This window comes from Theobroma cacao, chromosome 4 (genome assembly GCF_053813885.1).
Source record: "Theobroma cacao isolate CCN51 chromosome 4, ASM5381388v1, whole genome shotgun sequence".
NCBI lineage: Eukaryota > Viridiplantae > Streptophyta > Magnoliopsida > Malvales > Malvaceae > Theobroma > Theobroma cacao.
In genome coordinates, this window is record NC_142642.1 from 37,271,829 (window position 1) to 37,290,581 (window position 18,753).

At 34.7% G+C, this 18,753-nt stretch overlaps 3 protein-coding genes across 3 annotated transcripts; 1 reads left to right on the top strand and 2 right to left on the bottom strand.

The window, feature by feature from the left end:
• Positions 1-873: 873 nt before the first annotated feature.
• On the bottom strand, positions 874-2,299 carry LOC18603038 (leucine-rich repeat extensin-like protein 6). Its single transcript, XM_007034775.3, has one exon. It carries the CDS (start codon positions 2,224-2,226, stop codon positions 1,072-1,074), a length of 1,155 nt encoding a protein of 384 aa, XP_007034837.3. The 5' UTR covers positions 2,227-2,299; the 3' UTR covers positions 874-1,071.
• A 5,131-nt stretch (positions 2,300-7,430) lies between these two features.
• On the top strand, positions 7,431-11,917 carry LOC18603040 (Tetratricopeptide repeat (TPR)-like superfamily protein). The gene is made up of 8 exons (XM_088805135.1): positions 7,431-7,866; positions 8,362-8,455; positions 8,605-8,655; positions 8,745-8,918; positions 9,152-9,331; positions 9,483-9,602; positions 10,482-10,615; positions 11,362-11,917. Exons 1-8 carry the CDS (start codon positions 7,688-7,690, stop codon positions 11,438-11,440), a joined length of 1,011 nt encoding a protein of 336 aa, XP_088661261.1. The 5' UTR covers positions 7,431-7,687; the 3' UTR covers positions 11,441-11,917.
• Positions 11,918-12,212: 295 nt separating this feature from the next.
• On the bottom strand, positions 12,213-17,008 carry LOC18603041 (sulfate transporter 3.1-like). The gene is made up of 12 exons (XM_018120187.2): positions 16,567-17,008; positions 16,278-16,485; positions 15,914-16,085; positions 15,696-15,761; positions 14,964-15,077; positions 14,289-14,405; positions 13,886-14,012; positions 13,416-13,702; positions 13,128-13,318; positions 12,951-13,036; positions 12,783-12,859; positions 12,213-12,692 (listed from the first exon to the last, which is right to left on the bottom strand). Exons 1-12 carry the CDS (start codon positions 16,883-16,885, stop codon positions 12,504-12,506), a joined length of 1,953 nt encoding a protein of 650 aa, XP_017975676.1. The 5' UTR covers positions 16,886-17,008; the 3' UTR covers positions 12,213-12,503.
• Between the last annotated feature and the right edge of the window lie 1,745 nt (positions 17,009-18,753).

Consider the following 18,753-nt stretch of genomic DNA (forward strand, 5'->3'; position numbering starts at 1 on the left):
ATTTTTATATTTTTATATTAAATCAATTAAGCCCTCATAAGTAACCGTTAATTAACTGTTATTAATCAAACTACTCTTGTCAAATTTTATACCACATGATGTTGACATGTCATAATGGATGATGATATGATATATTTATATAATATAATATTATAATTATGTGACATTTTCACCATCCACATGAATATAAAATGACAAGTGAGTGCTGAGTTGATTAATGGTAGTTAATCGACCATAAGTTATGAGAGTTTATTTAGTTCAAAATAAAAGTAAAAGAGTTAGATTGAATGTAGTAAAAAAAATAAATATTTATTTCAATATTATTAAATAATTTAGAAACTTTTTAAAACATTCTGTCAAAAAATAATGATAATTTGGAATTACTTCTAAAATTTATTTTATTTACACACTATGTTGTTATTTTCTTCCTCTTACTTTTTGAATTTGGATCAATTAGCATATTCCTAAGAACATATAGAGATTCATCTATGTTCTATCCGAGTTATTACTGATTTTTTTTTCTCAAAACTTTTTATTTAAATAGTCAAATAATTTAATTAGAATTTAGGTACAATTTCTTTTTTGCTTACTTGGTCCCCTCACCTCTCACGTTGACCATGAGTGCATGATTAGTATGTAAGGCAGATCACCTCGACGTGCTTAGATATATATTTTATTGAAGGCTGTATCTTGCTTTGATTTCATTTTTCCTTTGCCCAACTTGTTCTTTCTTGTAGAATCGTATTGCATTCCAAAACAGTTGGTTTCTTAACTTATTGCTAAACAAGAGAATGTGGATTGAAACAAAAATAATCATATAGTTTCTGAACATATAATTAATTATATGGAAGCATTTGGGTATGAAATATAGGGTTGCAAAGAAAGAGAGGACCTCAGTAGCATTATTCTCCAATCCAGAAATGTACATGAAATAAAAATTGGATGTTGATGCTCAACAGTCAAATTGAAAAGAAAAAACCCAACTGTGTTTTAATATCCATACATGACAAGATCACCAAAATGAAATAAAAACGAAAATCTTCTTTTTCTTTTTCCTGATCCTTGATTTGGTCATGGCCAATGATGCACTGGTGGAGGCGGAGGTGGAGGTGGTGGACTTCTAGGTGAGCAGCCCGAGATACTACAATCGACTGGATGTGCATAGAAAGACTTGCATTCCATTGGTGATCTCTGCAATGGCCTATAGGGAATACAATTCTTTCTGTCATCTTTGTCAGGCAACTTGAGGCATTTTGGAGGTTCGGAAGCGAAGAAATTATTGGAGTAGGTGAAATTCTCCAGCTTAGGCAATGAACATATGCTCTCTGGAATATAACCAGATAGTTTATTGTTTGCGACATTGAGCTGCTCCAAGCTCTTCATTTGCCCAATAGCATCTGGCAAAGGCCCAACAAGCTTGTTAGAGCTAACATCAAAGACTGTCACTCCCTTTAGGTTACCAATTTCTGGTTTCAAACACCCTGTAAAGCCATTGTTCATCAAAATGATTTCCTGGAGAGTTCCTGCCATCTGTGCCAAACTTGATGAAGGAAAGCAGCCTGTGAGGCCACTATTTGCCATGACAATAACTGATACAGGAGAGTTACCAAAGTTTTTGGGTAAGGATGATTGAAACTTGTTGTTGTTAACGAACAAGGCATCTAGTTTCAGATCAAACAACTGTGAGGGGATTGTGCCACTGAACTGATTATATCTGATGTCAAGAAATTTGAGTGAAGGTAAATAAAGAACAACATAAGGGAACCTTCCACTGAATCGGTTATTACTAATATCAAGCTCGTGAAGAAAGTTGAGGTTGCGAAAGCTTTCAGGTACCTGGCCACAAAAGCGATTGGAATTTATGTGGAAGAGAGCAAGGTCAGTGAGGAGACCAAGATCTTCAGGTAAAGTACCAGCTATGTTGGCATGGTTTAAGTCTATGCCCGCCACTGTAGTGATGTAAGGGTCATCCGGAGCTGGTGCACAGTAGACTCCGGTGTAGTTGCAAACTTTTGGGCCATACCAATTTGAGGTAAAGCGATTGGGGTCAGAGGTCATGGCATGTTTCCAAGCTTGGAGAGCTGTATAGGCCTTCAGAAGTCGAGGGTTTGGGATCAATGGTGGATTAATATCGGTATCTATCAGGCCATGAGAGGGTTTAGAGAAGAGAAGTATGATAGTTAGGATCACTCCAAGGGATGATCTTAGGTATGGTATTTTCTTCATTTTGGAGAAGGATATGTCAACGAGGGATGATTACTGAAATTTTTGCTTGATGGCTTTGGAAAGAGGGAAGCAGATTAGGAATTATATAAGCTATATTGACGACTCTTGGAGAAGGTTGCATGTTGTAATCAATAATTTACTAGCAGCATTAAAAAATGTGCAGTTAAAAGGATGAAAAGCTTGACTACCTCTTATCATCATTGTTTATTTGATATCTCTTTGGAAAATTGAGGCTATATTTAGTGGAATACAGAAGGGTTTTAATTTAAAAACTTTGACTTTGATCATTAACAGTAGCATCATCATGTTCTTTCTTTCTCTTAGACTTGAAGTTTGCTTTTACAAACTGTTAATGCCAATGTACTGGCATCCTGAAGATACAGTAAAGTTTCTGGTGGATGGTTGGGCAGAAACTGATAAATGATGTTACCAAAAACACGGTTTCCGCCATTGAGGCACTAGGTTTAAAATTATTTTTTGAACCATAGGTTTAAGTTTTAGATCAAGATGACTTCCAGTTATTATAGCAATTCAGGGTGGAAATGAGACTTTAATTAAATTAATGTTATATGCAGAGCAGGCATATTTGACAAAACACATACTCGTGGCTAGAAAATGAAAAAAAGTTAACATCGAGATAGGGTTATAAAACTGCTAATTTGTATGGGAACAGGGTGAAGACAGGAAATGGGAATCTGAAGAATTATGATAGCTACATTTTTCCCGATTATAGGTTCAAGTATACATTTTGTTTAGTTTTGAGAAAATTTTTATATATGAGAGGGAATCTGTTTCAGATTGTGGTTGGCTATCCACAATGTTTTTCTTGGTGGTTGGAAACTTAAGATCAAAAGTTTCCATTCTATAACACAAAAAAAGCTGTCAGTTGTACATGCAATATTTTAATGACATGTTGCTTGAGTTGACAAAGGAAATGTTTGTGGAACAAAAATGTTAAGAATAAAAAAAAAATTCATATTTGTAATTGTTCTAATATATATATGATATTCTGATTCATGAGAAGCTGATTAAGCTTCCATAGCTAGGGATCCCATTTGATTTTCTTATTCTAGTTGTAAAGAAGAGCAAAAAAGATTTAGACAGGAAGAAGCTAATGACTATAGTCTAAAATTTAGATCACCTGAACCCCAATGATTTACATGTTACAAGGCAAGAAAAGTTGGTCATTTAGACCCTAATAAACCAACTGCCCTTTGACTAGAAATTAACACCAAAAGTTAAAAAAGAGTGTGTGACCAAAGATCAACAATAACTAAGTTGCACTATGAATTCAATCATATGTTTGAATCAGAACTCTTTTTTTTTTTTGGTGGGGGGGGGGGGGGGGGGGGTGTTGTTCTCCTGATGTGAACTTTTGTTTTATTTAATTCCAGTTGCTAATGGAAAGTTTGTGTATGAGAGAGAGAGAGAAATCAAAAGTCTGCCATTATAAAGTTTTGGTTTTAAGGGACAATATGCTTGAATCAGCAAAATAGAATAAAATGTAATGAAACAAGGAAATCAAGACAAAAGTATTTTATAGAAAGAAAGAGTAGGTTAAGGTCAAGTACCGCAAGTTTGGTTGGAGGGAGAAAAAATTACCAAAACTAGAATATGAAATAATACTTAGCAAGAGCACCCAGAAATGTCTCAATAGAAGTAATGGATGAAGAAGACTCCTGAGGAAGTTAAGCACATAGATATCAGAAAACATATGACCATGTGGAATTATATGGCTTTCTGGTGGCAAGAAAGAGCACTTAAGTTAATTAAAAGAAAAATTCTAGCAACAAACTAAAACATTTCAAGAATGTCGTGTCCCCTGGGGTCCATACGACAATATACCAAACTCATTAGACCAAGTCACTGAAATTTGAGCAGTTACAGCATTCAGCAGACAGCAACCTTCAACAATGCCTTACATGTGAACAATTAGAAAATAAAGCCAGAAGACCTTTTCAATGCATGGAGCAATAAGATATATAGAAAATCCATACCAAAAAGACGATTAGCTAAGGACCAAACTTTGAATTTTAATTAACACAGTTCTCTAGTTGATTATTGGTATGCTGAGGTTTGATAGTGGTTTCTATTCGTTGTCTTGTTCTGTTTGAGGGTGATATATGGCTAGGTGCTGGTCAAGTATCAACGTCCATGTGTTTTGGCTTATGCAGTGGATGGGGTACATTAATGAAAGGCACTGTTGCTTGTAAGTGTTCTTTAAGGTTTAAAGAGGATAATGAAATTAATGTAGGTCCAATATTGATGGTATTCCATGCATGTCTACAAGGCTTATTGATTTGACTTGGTATATTTGTTAAGTTTTCTTAGCAACTTGAACGTTTTGGAATTTGCCTCTTCGATGTAAACAATTAAAGATATTAGCTGAATTAATTTGTTATGTAAGCTTAGAATGAGATAAAGCTATAGTATGTGTTTTGGTAAATTAATATAAAAGTTATTGCTAATGTTGATTTTGGTCTCATTCAAGCTAACATAGCAAAATCTGTAAACTGGTATACCAAAAAGTTCTAGAAATTCCAGATATTCTTTCTCCTGGAAGTCAAGAAACCAAAGTCATTAGAGTAAATTGCCTAATCCAATTATCTTCAACAATGTCGGCTTTCGGCACCTAGCTTGGTTGGTATAATGAGTTACATTAACTCAAGAATGAGATAACCCTTTTTCTTTTCACCTAAAAGAAAAAAGCCTCATAGCAATCAGACAAAAACTCTATAGAAAGCGCTGAGCATTGTTGTCATGACTATTGAAATGGATGGTTAGTTGATTACTGCTGCAAAAGTGAAAAATAAGACCTTAAAGATCATTTAAGGTCTCTTTCTTTCTGTCTCAGCATATTGCAAATGAGAGAATTAGTCATTGGGTCATTTGTTCTGATGGAATTCTGTATTGGCAATGCTGTCATATTGTTGACAGCAGTCGACGAATGGCAAATTACAGCTTTATCAAATGTTGGAAGCACCATTTAGTTTGCAAGCACAGGAGGAAATAATGTAGGAGGGCATAAGTTTAGCCAATGCATGATCATCTTTGTTCTTACGCAAAAAGTATATAGTCCCTAAATTAATATTAATAAAAGTGTACTTGTTATATTGGTTTTTTCATCAGAAAAAAACAAAGGGTATTGATTTCTCATGCGTACAAATCCAGAATCCAGATGGACATTCTGCTCCTATCAAAAGGATTATTATTATAGTAATTAAAGTCAATTGCACAGGTATTTAGGATATGCATAGACAAATTTAAGTACAATTTGAAAGATTCTGCTTGTGAAACATGTATGGACCCATAGAGAATGTTCTTTATGTATTAGCATTAAACAAGGAAGCAACATCATGAATTTTGGATCTCCATATCAAAAACATCAGCAGTTGCATCACGTAAACTAAACTCCAGTGACTGTCTTTGGGAAATGATGGATGAACAGGGGCCAGAGTATGATCTTTGATAAAATTCCTTTCTACAAGTTCTATATATATACATATATATATATATATATATATATATATATATATGATTATTAAAACACCACCAACAACATTTTTCTTTTGTTTTTTTTTTTACTTTAGAGTAATGGAAGTCACCTGGACTTGGGTTAACTGGTAATGGCAACAGATGAAGCATTAATTTAGGTAGGAGTTGGGCTCCCCTTCACTGGAAAGTAAGTGACAGAGAAGTAGTGTAGAGGAGTCGGAATCAATAGGTTGAGCTCCGCGATCTCCTATTGCTTATGGAAGAGTTAAGCTATACTTAGACATGTATCTTTTCTAAAGGCCCAAAGAATAAGAAGGTTATGCTACAAATGAACAAATGGAAATAAAAAATGACAATTAAATTGATAAAAGAAATATAAAATTTTGATCAGAATGTCTTCATTGTTAAGAAATAGTTTGTGTGTAATTTCCCCACACTCTGTATGTAATTTCCTTGGAATCTGTACTTAATTTCTTCGTAGTTTATTCCTAATTTCTTCGAAGTATATGTTAACCGACTAGAATTTTCTAGGCAAGTTATGCATTTCTATATAAACGTACCAATTCCTGCCTGCTTCTGCATTACTCAACCCTGATTTGTCATCCTAAATTTCCTTTCTTGTAACCAGTACAATGATGTTTTCCTGGAAGCCATTCTCCTGCGTTGTCAAAGTAGTTCTTCTTGCTTTGCTGTTAATTTCTGGTCCGAAGCCTCGTGAGGCTACTAGGCTTTTAAATGACAGGAAGCTGAACGCGGCTCACACGAGTCTAGAACGTGCGCCTCCAGTGCCACCGATGGGTTCTAATCCGATCAGATACACCCCTAAACCTCCTGCCCATCATTAACAAGGCTTCTCCAACTTCTGCATGTTCTATGATCCCCGGCCAAAGCTATCCATTCCTATTTCTTGGACTTCGTTGCAATATAAAGTAGATAGTTCTAAGACAATGTCCAGATAGCTAGACGTTTCTTTTCTTTTCTTTTCTTTTTTGGGGGTGGGGGTGGGGGTGGGGAGAGAGCTAGACTTTTGTTCATTCTTATCCTTTAGTGATCATATATGTAAGAAATTGTTTCATTTTGTTAATTTCATTGTGTAACATATTGTACATTATACATTAGTATCAAGGTTTATGATGTTCATTATTTATTTATATATATATATATATATGCATAATATATATATGTAAACCGTGAAGATTACGATTAACTTAACTCATAAATTTATTTGATAATGGTACCAAAATTTAGAAATTCAATGTTGCTTTTCACTACCGATGACTGGTTTTGAGAAAGATTTTTCCCCTCTTGTTTGCTAGCCAGAGGTCTTGAACCAGACAAAAGTAAAAGATACATGTAAATCTATGAAAAAACATGAACATCAATCATATACAAATATTGAAATAGAATAACAAACATTTTAAGGAGTCAATTTGTGAAAGAACATCGAAATGTCCGAACATTTTACATGAAACAGACTTGAATACAAGCAAAAGAAAAACACCCGGAAAGTTCAACAGGCTGAGGCCGAAGTTATGATGGGCAGCGTGCCCCAATTTCTAAAGGGCTTTCATACAGAGTATAACAGTGAGTGAGCACATTTTTTATTTTGGTTGGGCTCATTTGTATTTGTTAAAATGGCAGGTCAGGACCAAAGTTTAGATTCCTGGACCGGTGCTAGAACTAGAAAATCTTTCTTGACACAACTCGAAAACTCCCTTGTTTGCTGCCTCTATCGAAACAAAACCAATCCCACGTTTCTACTTTAAAACCCCATCAAGCAGGATCTTTCTTTAAAACCCCATCAGCTTTTCACTCTGCAGATGAACCTCCAAAATTATCCAAAGCAAAAGCATTTCTCTCCCATTAACCCTAGCAGCAACAAATAAAAATACCCACCAGAAAACAGCAAACCTGAAAAGAGAGATAGAAATAGCACTTTGTTTGAATCCCTGTGTTATTGAATAGGATGGCAGAAGCAGAGGTGGGATCTGGTAAAGGAGGGCCTGCAGGAGGTAATGGTGGGGAAGAAGAGATATCATTGAAGGATAAAGGGAATGAATTTTTCAAGGCTGGGAACTACCTCAAAGCTGCTGCTCTTTACACTCAGGCCATTAAGCAAGACCCTTCAAATCCCACTCTTTATAGGTAAATTCATGACTTTGGGTTGATTAGTTGAGGTTTTGAGAGTTTTTATCAAAATGCAACTTTAGGTTGGTTCTAAAACTGCTCACTTATTGTTTGGAGTCTTGCCAAATGCAATATGGGGTTGATGTTAAAAGCTGCTAATTTGCTAGCTTTGCATCGTGTTCCACTTGAAGCTTTTGCTTTCTTTTTCATTTTAAATCTTTCTCCGTTTCAAACATCATGTCCTTAAAAAAATTCTTGAGAATTATCATATAAATGAAAGTAATCCCTTCTGAAATAAACATGTTGGCTGATTTTAGCTATTTAATTCTATGCCTAGATTGATGAATGTGGGTTCATTTGCTGTTATCATTTATTTGTCCTTTTGAATTGTTGCTTCTCTACAGGTTCCCGATATGTAGTTGTATGTGTGCCTCTATAGTCTTCCTCATTTCTTTTCTTTTTTTCTTTTGCACCAATGCATAATGTCAATGTACTTCCTTTTTCCTGAACCAGCAATCGAGCAGCAGCATTTCTAAATTTGGTTAAACTTAACAAAGCACTTACTGATGCTGAGACAACAATCACATTGAATCCTCAATGGGAAAAGGTAGACTTCTGTATTGTCTTTTTTTAAAAAAAAAAAAATTTGGGGGGGGGGGGGGGGGGAGGAGAGGGTGTCAGTAGTAGGGCCTATAGGGATCAGATAATCATCAAACTTGAATTGTTTAATTTGTGTGTTTTTTGGCATATTTCCAGGGATATTTTCGGAAAGGATGCATATTAGAGGCCATGGAACGATATGATGATGTAATTTCCTAGCTTCCCTCGAAATTTTGATAAAGAGTCGATGCCTATTGTTTTATGCTGCTGATATTTGTAATATTCATTTATTATAGGCTTTAGCTGCCTTCCAAATAGCTTTGCAATACAACCCACAAAGTGCGGAAGTATCAAGAAAAATTAAGAGGCTTTCCCAGCTTGCCAAAGATAAAAAGCGAGCTCAAGAAGTGCAAAACTTGCGATCCAATGTAGATATGGCAAAAAGCTTGGAGACACTGAAATCTGAAATGGTCAGTTCATTGAGCAAAGTGTTGTGATTTCCTCATAATACTATAAGACTAAGTTACACTTACATTTGATCTTTGGTTTGATTATAGGTTCTGTTTTCTCTTCCCGTTAGTGAATGCTTGTCAGCTAAGAATTTTCTATTAAAATTCTGACCTACTGCTGTAGAGATTTGATATCATTAGTCGGATTCTTTCCAGTATAATTCTTGGCAAAAAATTGGTCTTTCTCTTTGCAGTCTGAAAAGTATGGAGCTGAAAATTGCTGGAAAGACATGTTTCTTTTCCTTGTTGAGACAATGGAAGCAGCTGTAAAATCATGGCATGAGACTTCAAAAGTGGATCCTAGAGTCTACTTCCTTCTTGATAAGGAGAAGACCCAGACTGATAAATATGCTCCGGTTGTCAACATTGATAAGGTATTAGACTTTTGAAACTATCTAATGTATATTACAACCAAGTCCAAGAAACAGGAATTATATAGCTCTCAATAGTATATTGCAACCAAATTAAAAGAAAAGGGTTCTCAATCATATATAATGAAAAATTGCATCTTTTCTCTTGTGCCAGGCATTTGAATCACCCCACACACACAGCAGTTGTTTTTCATTTCTTAGGCAATATGCTGAGGATTCGTTCTCTGGAGCGGCTTGCTTAGTTGCACCCAAAAGTATCATAGCTTATCCACAGGTAATTCTTCATATCTATTCTAAAATTTCCATAGAGACTTAGCTCATGGACAACCTCCATAGACTTCTGGATATCTCAAATGCTACTTTTATTTGCAGTGTCTGTCTGTCTTGTGCACTTTTTTTTTTCATTTGCTGCAGTGCAGGAAATGTAATTATGGTATAATAATTTTTTTTTTTTGAAAGGTTGTATGGTAGTTTGGATAATATAATAAGTTTTAAGTTGGTACAGTCTGTTGGAGACTTGAAGTGCTGCTGAGCTTGGCTTTCTATCTATCTATATTTGAAAGATAAGAAATAATAGTTCTTACTATTATTCATTGCAGTTTATAATCTTTAAAAAATGTGGCTTATGGTTGTAGCTAAATGTATGTCATGTTTTTCACATTCTGTTTTGTTCCTCTATTTGTTCTTCGTGGAATGGATGAGTGCTTCTTATTTTTTGAAGTTTTACTCGTTTCTTTTAACAGTAGTAAGGCAGCTTAGAGCTGATTCACAATTTATAGCTGGGTTAACAAATCCAAGCCTTTGATCCACCAACTAATCTTACTACAAGTAATGGAAGTTTTTGAAGCAAATTCAAGTGTTAGTTCTTACTCACATAAATGTCACTCCATCGGGGCTAGAGTTTCTGCTCTGAGCCCATTATCATTGAGTAAGTTCAAAGTCGGTGGTGATCTTTGCTTATCTGGGGGAAAAAGCAGATGGCTAGTCTTGTTCAATTTTGCACTCTCTTGAGAGTCCTGCCATCTCTGAATCTAAGTTATGCTTGAAGGGTCTAATCATATATTTACATCAAGTTTAATTGATAGTTTATTCATTGCACAATACAAGATTCATCAGGTCTACAAGCACCTTTGATTCAATGCTATCATTGCAGGTTTGGAAAGGTCAAGGGTCAAGGAAGTGGAGACATGGGCAACATGATGGTTTCTTTGTACAATTTGAGTCACCACTCTTGCGAAAACTATGGTTTATTTCAAGTGCCAATGAGATGGGGCAGACATTGTGCAGGTTCGCGCTCTCTCTCTCTCTCTTTATGCTTGCTTGTAATTTCATCCCTAATAAAGGTGTAGATAATCAAATGCAACTTAAGTAATTTGAATTGCTAAAATTATATGACAGTTGAAATATGTCTTGTTTACTTGTGCCATGAATGCGTTCCACTGAAATTGTATTCGGATAGTTCATTCTCTTAAAAATTAAATATACTGCCTATCTGTTAAAAGAAAAAGTTACTTTACCTTCCAAAATACTGCAACTGGGAGAGAGTGTGTACATTAGCTGGCTTGTCAATTCATGCATTTCACTTCTCTGGCTGCATACTATTTGAAAATTTTTCTCCCTTATGGAGCGTTTACATTGATTCTTCACTATATTTCACACACATGCTGATTTAGGGGTTGGGAAAGAGATGTACTATGATGGTCGATCAATTTAAAATGTCACTTATTTGCTGCCCCTAAACATTATAACTCTGTTTATTTCTGATCTAATGAAATGATGGAGAGTGATTGTATTAGATTCCTTTTACATCAGTCTTGGATTTTATGTTTGGATTGCTCCTTTCAAGGAAAAGTCTTTTTGAAAGTTTCTCATGGAAATATCAGTATTCTTGATCTATTCTCTTTGATCATAAGGCATCAACAATGTATTAAGTATGCTTTGGTGAAAGTTTATTGTACGAAATTGATTACTCCTTTACTGAAAATTTATTTTTGCGTAAATGATTTGAGTTCAAGGACCGTTTTATATTTCAGGGCTCCAGACGTTCTGGATATAGGTGCACATGAACTGCTTCCACGCCTGTTCAAAGAAAAGCTGTCCAATTCTTCATGAGCTTTCTTTTTGGCTGAAGGAAATAACTAAGGCAATCGGGTGGACTTGATTCGAAGGTTCTCATATTCAGAAAAGAACAGACAACATAGTGTGCTTTTTTGTTGCTTTGAGCTGGATACAAATTCCCTTTTAGATGTGAAAGTTTGCAGCAAGGTGCTTTTCTAAGTCACATACATGTTCTTGATTTTGAAAATTTTCTAAAGAAGTTTACAGGCATCTTTGAGTCATACTGCATTTTGTTGGTGTTTATTGAAATTGCTTTCTTGCACTTGTTGATTCAAGTGTTTTGGCTCTTGTGTGGGTTTATGCTTTATTTTTGTTCCATTCTTACGTTATATGTTGGAAGAGCATTAAAGCTACTTGGTGTAGAACTTACTACTTTGTGTTGTAATTATATGTAGAAAGTGATTCAAGAAGGGCCATAGTAGTTTTGACTCATTTCCTATTGATTTATGCATCAATTTTTTATTAGCCATTTCCCTCCTGCTTCTTACCTTTTATGTTATACTATTATAGACTATATCAATCGATTTACGCTTGTATGTTTTGTCGTCAACTTCTTTAGCATTTAATCTTTTGTGTCTGAGGTCTGGCTTGGTTGTAAGCCCCTGCTAGAACTATTAAGATGATCTAAGAATCTGTACATTTCACGATTGTTAGGACAATGGTAATGGTAATGGTATAGGCCTCTAGATTGTATCTGCCATTTTTCATTTGAAAATCTACAAAACAACCAGGTTACTGAAAATACATCAGAATGGAACAATCATACTTGTATTTAAATGTTATTATTTTGATTCCACTCATAAACATTAGTTAAGGATGGTAAACATTAGTTAAGCATAGAAGGATCCCACCAGGATCTTAGCTTTGGTGAGAATTACGTGTCATATTTCATACGTAATATTACAAAGCTTATACTCATAAGCACTTCCTCAAAAAATTCTTCTCTTTTCCTCTTCTGCATTAACCAAAACAGGTAAACATGCAAGCTTCCTCAGATGGTAGCTGCGAAGCTTTAGTACTTAGCATCAGTAGATTCATTCGTCTAATTGATTGTAAATTAGACATTGTTATCTTGTGCATGATAGTCGACTGCAACGGGGTTTGACTTCCATGTATGTAACATGAAATTACATGCTGCTACAGCCTCTCCTACTGTTAGGTAGATCCATTCTTGACCAATTGTGTCGATGAGTTTGGATTTGTCTAGCTTCTTCATGACCTCACTCTTTGGATTAGCTAATACAAGCTGAAATCAATGACAAAACATGTCATTTAAGCAAACGATTTTAGACGTGAGAATAACTCAACACGAAATGTGTCAGAAAACAAGTTATACCTTTAGACCTTTTCTATCTACATTCTTCTTGACTTCTTCCAGCATGCTAATCCCACTAGTATCAATGCTACCTACGGCTGCAGAATAAATTTGCTCCGCTGTTAGAACTTAAAGAGTCATATTTAGGTGTAGGTGTTTATTTGTTTCTGCCTTTATGACTCAACTTACCACTCAAATCTAATATGACATAGTGTAAGCTTGTTTCTCCTGCAGATTTTAGCCTGTCTTCCTCCTCATAAATCCATCTTGAGATCCTGAAAAAAGTTTGGTGCCCACATGAATTAAACAATAATCACCTTAACCTTCCTAACTATGTATATAGCTGAGATAAAACTGTTTGCCCACCTTTCCCTTAGATAGCTTGCATTGGCAAAATAAACAGGCGCATCTATCTGAAGTATGAGAATCCCTGGAACTTTGTTTGCAATCGGGTATTGATCCATACTTCTATAGATACCAGAGTTTGGAATATTGCCTAGAACAATTGTTCTAGGCCTCGCCACAAACAGAAGAATCCTTAGCAAGGAAACCATGATCTGCATTGATATATACAAGTTGAAGCAATGATTTTATGTATGATTTGAGGTTAATTTGTATAGGAATTATTGCTGGGCAAGGTTTAGCTCTACTTACCGCAATGATTAGACCAATCTCAACACTGCCAAGGACAACGCCAAGATACGCACCCAAGCAGATGAAGAAGTCGAATTTGTCAACTTTCCAAAGGTGTATAGCAGCTTCATAGTCAAGCAGGCCAAGCATGGCAGCTATAATTATAGCGGAAAGCACCACAAGAGGAGTGTAATGAAACAATGGTGTTAGAAATAACAATGTGAGCATCACTGCTGTTGCCATGACAATGTTAGAGACAGCAGTTTTGCTTCCGGCATTGGAGTTTACTGCAGTTCTAGAAAATGGTCCTGCAATCACAGCCATGACCCACAAATAATTAAGTTTTCAAAACTTTCTAATGACAAAAGTAATGATGGTTATTGGTAAGAGCATATTCCAAAGGGCCCGTGTTACTTGGCCCAACCTATGCTCAAAGTCAGAGAGCAATCATATCTGTTACAGGGCATGACTTGCGAGATGTGAACCAGTACCTGCAGTCAGGTAGCAAGAAGTGCAAGAGCCAGCAATGTTCATCATCCCAAAGGCTATCATCTCCTTGTTCCCATCAATGTGATAGTTCTTGAACATGGCAAAGGTTCTTCCGACTGCAATTCCTTCCTGTATATTTACCACAATGAAGATTAGTTTAACCTATAGTTTTTCTTCTATTGTTATTATAATCAAGATTAGTTATATTATAAAGTTATAAAATTATATTGTCCATGTGTAAGATGATAATTCTGACACTCTGGATAACCACAATTGCTTGGACCCACAAAAACGAGATGGCGTGTCATTAGACAAAGCCAACTCTTGTTTTTGAGGTCAAAACGATGACGTCCCATTGTCGTGGAGCATGTTTTAGTGACAAAAGGTTACGATCAGATTACTCACAGCAAGGCCAATGACGCCGATGATGATTCCTGTTTTTATCGCCGCCGCCAAATGGGGAGACCCAAACGCCAGATCTGACACAGACGGCGGATTCAACCCTTTCTTCAAGTGCCCAATCTGGAGAAAACCAACAAAATTTTTCATACATATCATCATCATCATCATAAAACCACACATCTCATCAGCCTGCAGAGATTTCCTTGGCTACATAATTTTCTGTCACAAGATTTTGGAGCTTCGCATGACTGTGTGTGCTCAAGTCCAAATCCTTTTTTCGGTTTTTCCTTGGAATTTAGTTTGAAAACTCTTTTCAGTGTTGATGTGATGATGACAAGAGAGATCAGTTAGCCTGTTGCTATATCATGCATTAAAAAGCTACCAACATATAAGCTAAGTAATTCTTTGAATTTCGATACAAGAAGATAAAATCAAAGTCTCCATATCCATTTCCTTTGAAAGAGTGTCCATATGCAATTTACATATATGTTGGACTATAGATGGAAATGGACTCTTAACCTTCATTTGAAAATACAGATCGACCAACCTTAATAAATAATAATCCACCCAACATAAATTAGATATTTGGACCAAATATGATTAGAGGGTATAAATATATCATAATGAAGCATGTGAAAATGTTAATCTAGAGAGAGAGAGAGAGAGAGAGAGACTGACCACTTGAACGCCATGTTTCTCTGCATGAGTCACATAGACGAGAAGGCTTCCCAAAATAACTGATGTGAGCGGTGCCATGGCGTTTATCCAAAAAAAGGCTGCCTTTCTCTTGCTCTACATGGAGTCAACATTTAAATTGTAAATATTTTAATCCCCAAAGGCACAAAAAAAAAAAAAAAAGCTATACTCTTGAACTTGATATATTAATATGTCTATGTTATTATAATAAAGATATCCACAAATATTGCCCTTTATGAATGTCTTTCTGAGGCCTTTCTACTCGATAGAATTGCACCAAAGTCATGGGAAAGAATACTAGTATTAGATTATCAGCCTCTTTATGTGAAAACAGCTGGAATTCGTACATTAATCAGTCTGCATAGTTTGCAATTCAACTTTTTTGCTTTCCCGAACCATCAATTAATATATATACATATATATATCTATATGGAGTGTAAAATAGCCAAAAACCATCACTCATTCAAACCTCTAATTGAGTTATTTCTAGTTGATTTATTTTACGCCATAGCCTTGCAGTTAAAGAAACTCATCCTTTTCGCAACGTTATGATTATTGGGTTGGTTGGAAGGGTTGATTTTGCATACATTTTTGACAGCAACAACTAGGCAAATTATGATATGAATAGCTTCCTTCTTTTTCTCGTAAAAAAGAAGAATTAACAACTTTTCAATGGAAATTACTCAAAAGTAAAAGAGGGTACACTGCACTCACAAAGTATCTTGTCAGGAGGAGGAAGAAAAGGAAACAACAGCCCAAAACAGCACTCTCCCATCTCCACTGCAACCACCACAAATAGAATTAATATCTTAACCATTTCAATATTTCTAAGAAATATATATATATATATATATATATATATATATGCTAACATGAACAATTAATGGTTAAAATTTAATTAGTTAGCAAAAAACAAATGGTTGTAAATTAACCTGGTGAAATTGGCCGAAAACTGAGCGCATAACGGATACAAGATCAGTCTCATGTGTGAAATGGAGTAAACCAAGCATCCCTTTCAATTGCTGTAAACAGACAATCGTGGCAGCGCCACCCATGAATCCCACTATGGTTGCATGTGACAAAAAATCCACGATAAATCCAAGTCTGCAATATTTTAACACATAATTACAGCACCATGTAGTCATCAACTAATCAAGGAATTGAGTATGTTTTAGAAAAAAACCAATTAGCTAATTAATCTTTTCTTCAGTCTTTGTCCACAACTAACTTTTTGATTAAGGACTAATGACCTTAATTAAAATTTAAGCAACAAGACAAAGTGTGAACTAATTTTACCTTAAGATGCCAAGGGAAGCTTGGAACAGCCCAGCAAAGAGAGTAGCCGTGAAGACTAACTGAACATATTGTTTGGGGTTCTCAGTAGGGCTAACCTCCTTGCCCAGCATAGAAGATATTAGGAGTGATGCCACAGCTACAGTCCCCACAGCCAAATCTTTAGAACTCCCCAACATGGCATATACCAACGGCGGAACAAAGCTTGAATCTGCATTAATCCAAGTTCATGATATCACATTTTCTACTAGGTAAGGTTACATGGTTATTCATAAAATTAAAAAGAACTTACAGAGTCCAATAATTGGTGGTATGCTGGCCAAATTTGCATAGCTTATCCCCTGAGGAACTGCAAGACTGGCAATGGTGATGCCAGCAATCAAATCAGCCTTGAAGAAGTCGAAAGTGTAACGAGGAGCCCATTCCAGGATTGGTACAAAGTACTGTAATCCCAACAAAAACTTCCTGGAGGCAGGCTGATTCTTGAACTGCCTAAAAGGGTCATCAGGGAAGAAAGTCTCCTTGAGACTAGTTTGTAAACACTTGAGAAATGGTTTGGAAGGAGGAACCGGCACTCGATGCGGGCACTCATATTCTGCTGTAGTACCCATTTCAATAATCTAAGTCGGTATTTCAATAGATTTGCTGCAAATTAGAGCTGCTTTTGGAGATAGTGATGTTAAGACTAAAAGACTAGCTAGATATCGCAGGCTAGAGTAGTTCTGGTTTGTTGTAATGAAGCTGATCAGGGCAGCCTTTTATAAGGTGGTGGGAGGGATATCTAAGTGCTTCAAGGGACCCATAAGTGGACTGGCACGTGGCAGGTGTCAAAATTCTTGACCCCCTTGACCATCAGCCCTTGTAATTTGCCTCCCCAACCCTTAAGCATTTCAATATTTGCTTAGTATAATTAGTTCACTGCCATCTTCGCAGCTTCAACGCGTGGTTCATTCTGATAGGATGCAGGTTTCGCCTACCACACGTGGTGGTTCACTAAAGGGTTGGGGACAATGAGTCAATGAGACCGAGGAATTTCGGGAAGATACGCGAAATTTTTGTTATAATCACCTTTGTGTTTTAGAACTAATTAAAATATTGATGTCCCTCAATGATATTATTGACGGCCGGGCAGCTTCATTTAGTGGGATAATTAGCTGGTTGTGGCTTCGAAGCAATAACATTTCAATATGCTTAGGTTTTGTAACAAACAAAACCTAACTATGTTGGCTATATTTTCATGGAATCATTGAGATCTTGGAAATTCCGAAAATCCATTTGACATGGAATGTGTTTCAAAATTAGCATCAATTCGAGGTGCATGATGGTACTTTGAATTCTTCAAATCATTTAGCTTTGAACAAACCTTAAATCAATCTTTCATTAATTAGTGGATATCGAAATAGCTTGTGAATTTTAGGTTAAGTTTTTTTACATGTGTTTTTAGTATTTTATTTTTTTCAAAAAAAAAAAAATTTCGATCTTAAGCATTGTATTTAATACAATAAAAAATAATAACATAACAAGAATATATGAATTCGTATATTTTTTTTATCAAAAAAAGAATAAGCGAGTTCATACTATGCATTAAGTTAAAGAATATCATTATTTTGTTCAATAATCAATTATTTGATTATTCAAAGTAGTGAAAAAATGATAAATTGCAACAATTTTATATATATTTATTTTTTATAAATAATCAAATATTTAAGTATTTAATTTAATAATAATATATTAAAAATAATCGAATTATACACTGTAATAATTTTTCGATAACCATGTCTTGTAAAGGTACGCAAATGGATGGATTAAGTGGTTTGATCCACCATACCTAAGAACCAAATTGACTAAATATTTTTAGAAAACCGATTAAAATCAACCAATCATAAAAGGAAGATCAAATTGACCAAATATAAAATTGGCTTGCTTAGTTTGATTTTGGACTAATGGATTACAATTTTATCATTTTTTTTTACAAATTATAATATTAAAACTTATAAACTTCATCCATAATTATAAAATATACAAATTAGTATAAATTAAATATATATAATATATTACTTTATTATTTTTATATATAATTAATTACACAACTTATATATTATAATATTTTATTTTTTATATCAAAGTTTGTATAAATAATAACTAATTATAAACAATATGTTATAAAAATTAGGGCGATAACTAATCAAATTATTAAGTGTAATTATATAAATAAAATTTATTATAAGTTACAGTAATATTTATGTATAAATTAAATATATCTATATGTATAATATATTACTATATTATGTATATATGAAATTAATGACACAATTTATATGTTACAATATTTTATATCAAAGTTTTCATACATAATAACTAATTATAAATAATATGTTATAAAAACTAAGATGATAATTAATAAGTTTATTAAGTGTAATTATATAAATAAAGTTTATTATAAGTTATAGTTATACATATATATATAAATTAAATATAT

Excerpts from the sequence above, each read along its gene's own strand:
- LOC18603040 (XM_088805135.1), top strand. The coding sequence starts at position 7,688 with ATGGCAGAAGCAGAGGTGGGATCTGGTAAAGGAGGGCCTGCAGGAGGT. Across the intron at positions 9,332-9,482 it reads CGGTTGTCAACATTGATAAG|GCATTTGAATCACCCCACAC; the intron begins GTATTAGACTTT and ends CTCTTGTGCCAG. Across the intron at positions 9,603-10,481 it reads GTATCATAGCTTATCCACAG|GTTTGGAAAGGTCAAGGGTC; the intron begins GTAATTCTTCAT and ends CTATCATTGCAG.
- LOC18603038 (XM_007034775.3), bottom strand. The coding sequence starts at position 2,226 with ATGAAGAAAATACCATACCTAAGATCATCCCTTGGAGTGATCCTAACT.
- LOC18603041 (XM_018120187.2), bottom strand. The coding sequence starts at position 16,885 with ATGGGTACTACAGCAGAATATGAGTGCCCGCATCGAGTGCCGGTTCCT. Across the intron at positions 14,013-14,288 it reads TCGGCGTCATTGGCCTTGCT|GAAGGAATTGCAGTCGGAAG; the intron begins GTGAGTAATCTG and ends GTAAATATACAG. Across the intron at positions 13,037-13,127 it reads GCAAGCTATCTAAGGGAAAG|GATCTCAAGATGGATTTATG; the intron begins GTGGGCAAACAG and ends AACTTTTTTCAG.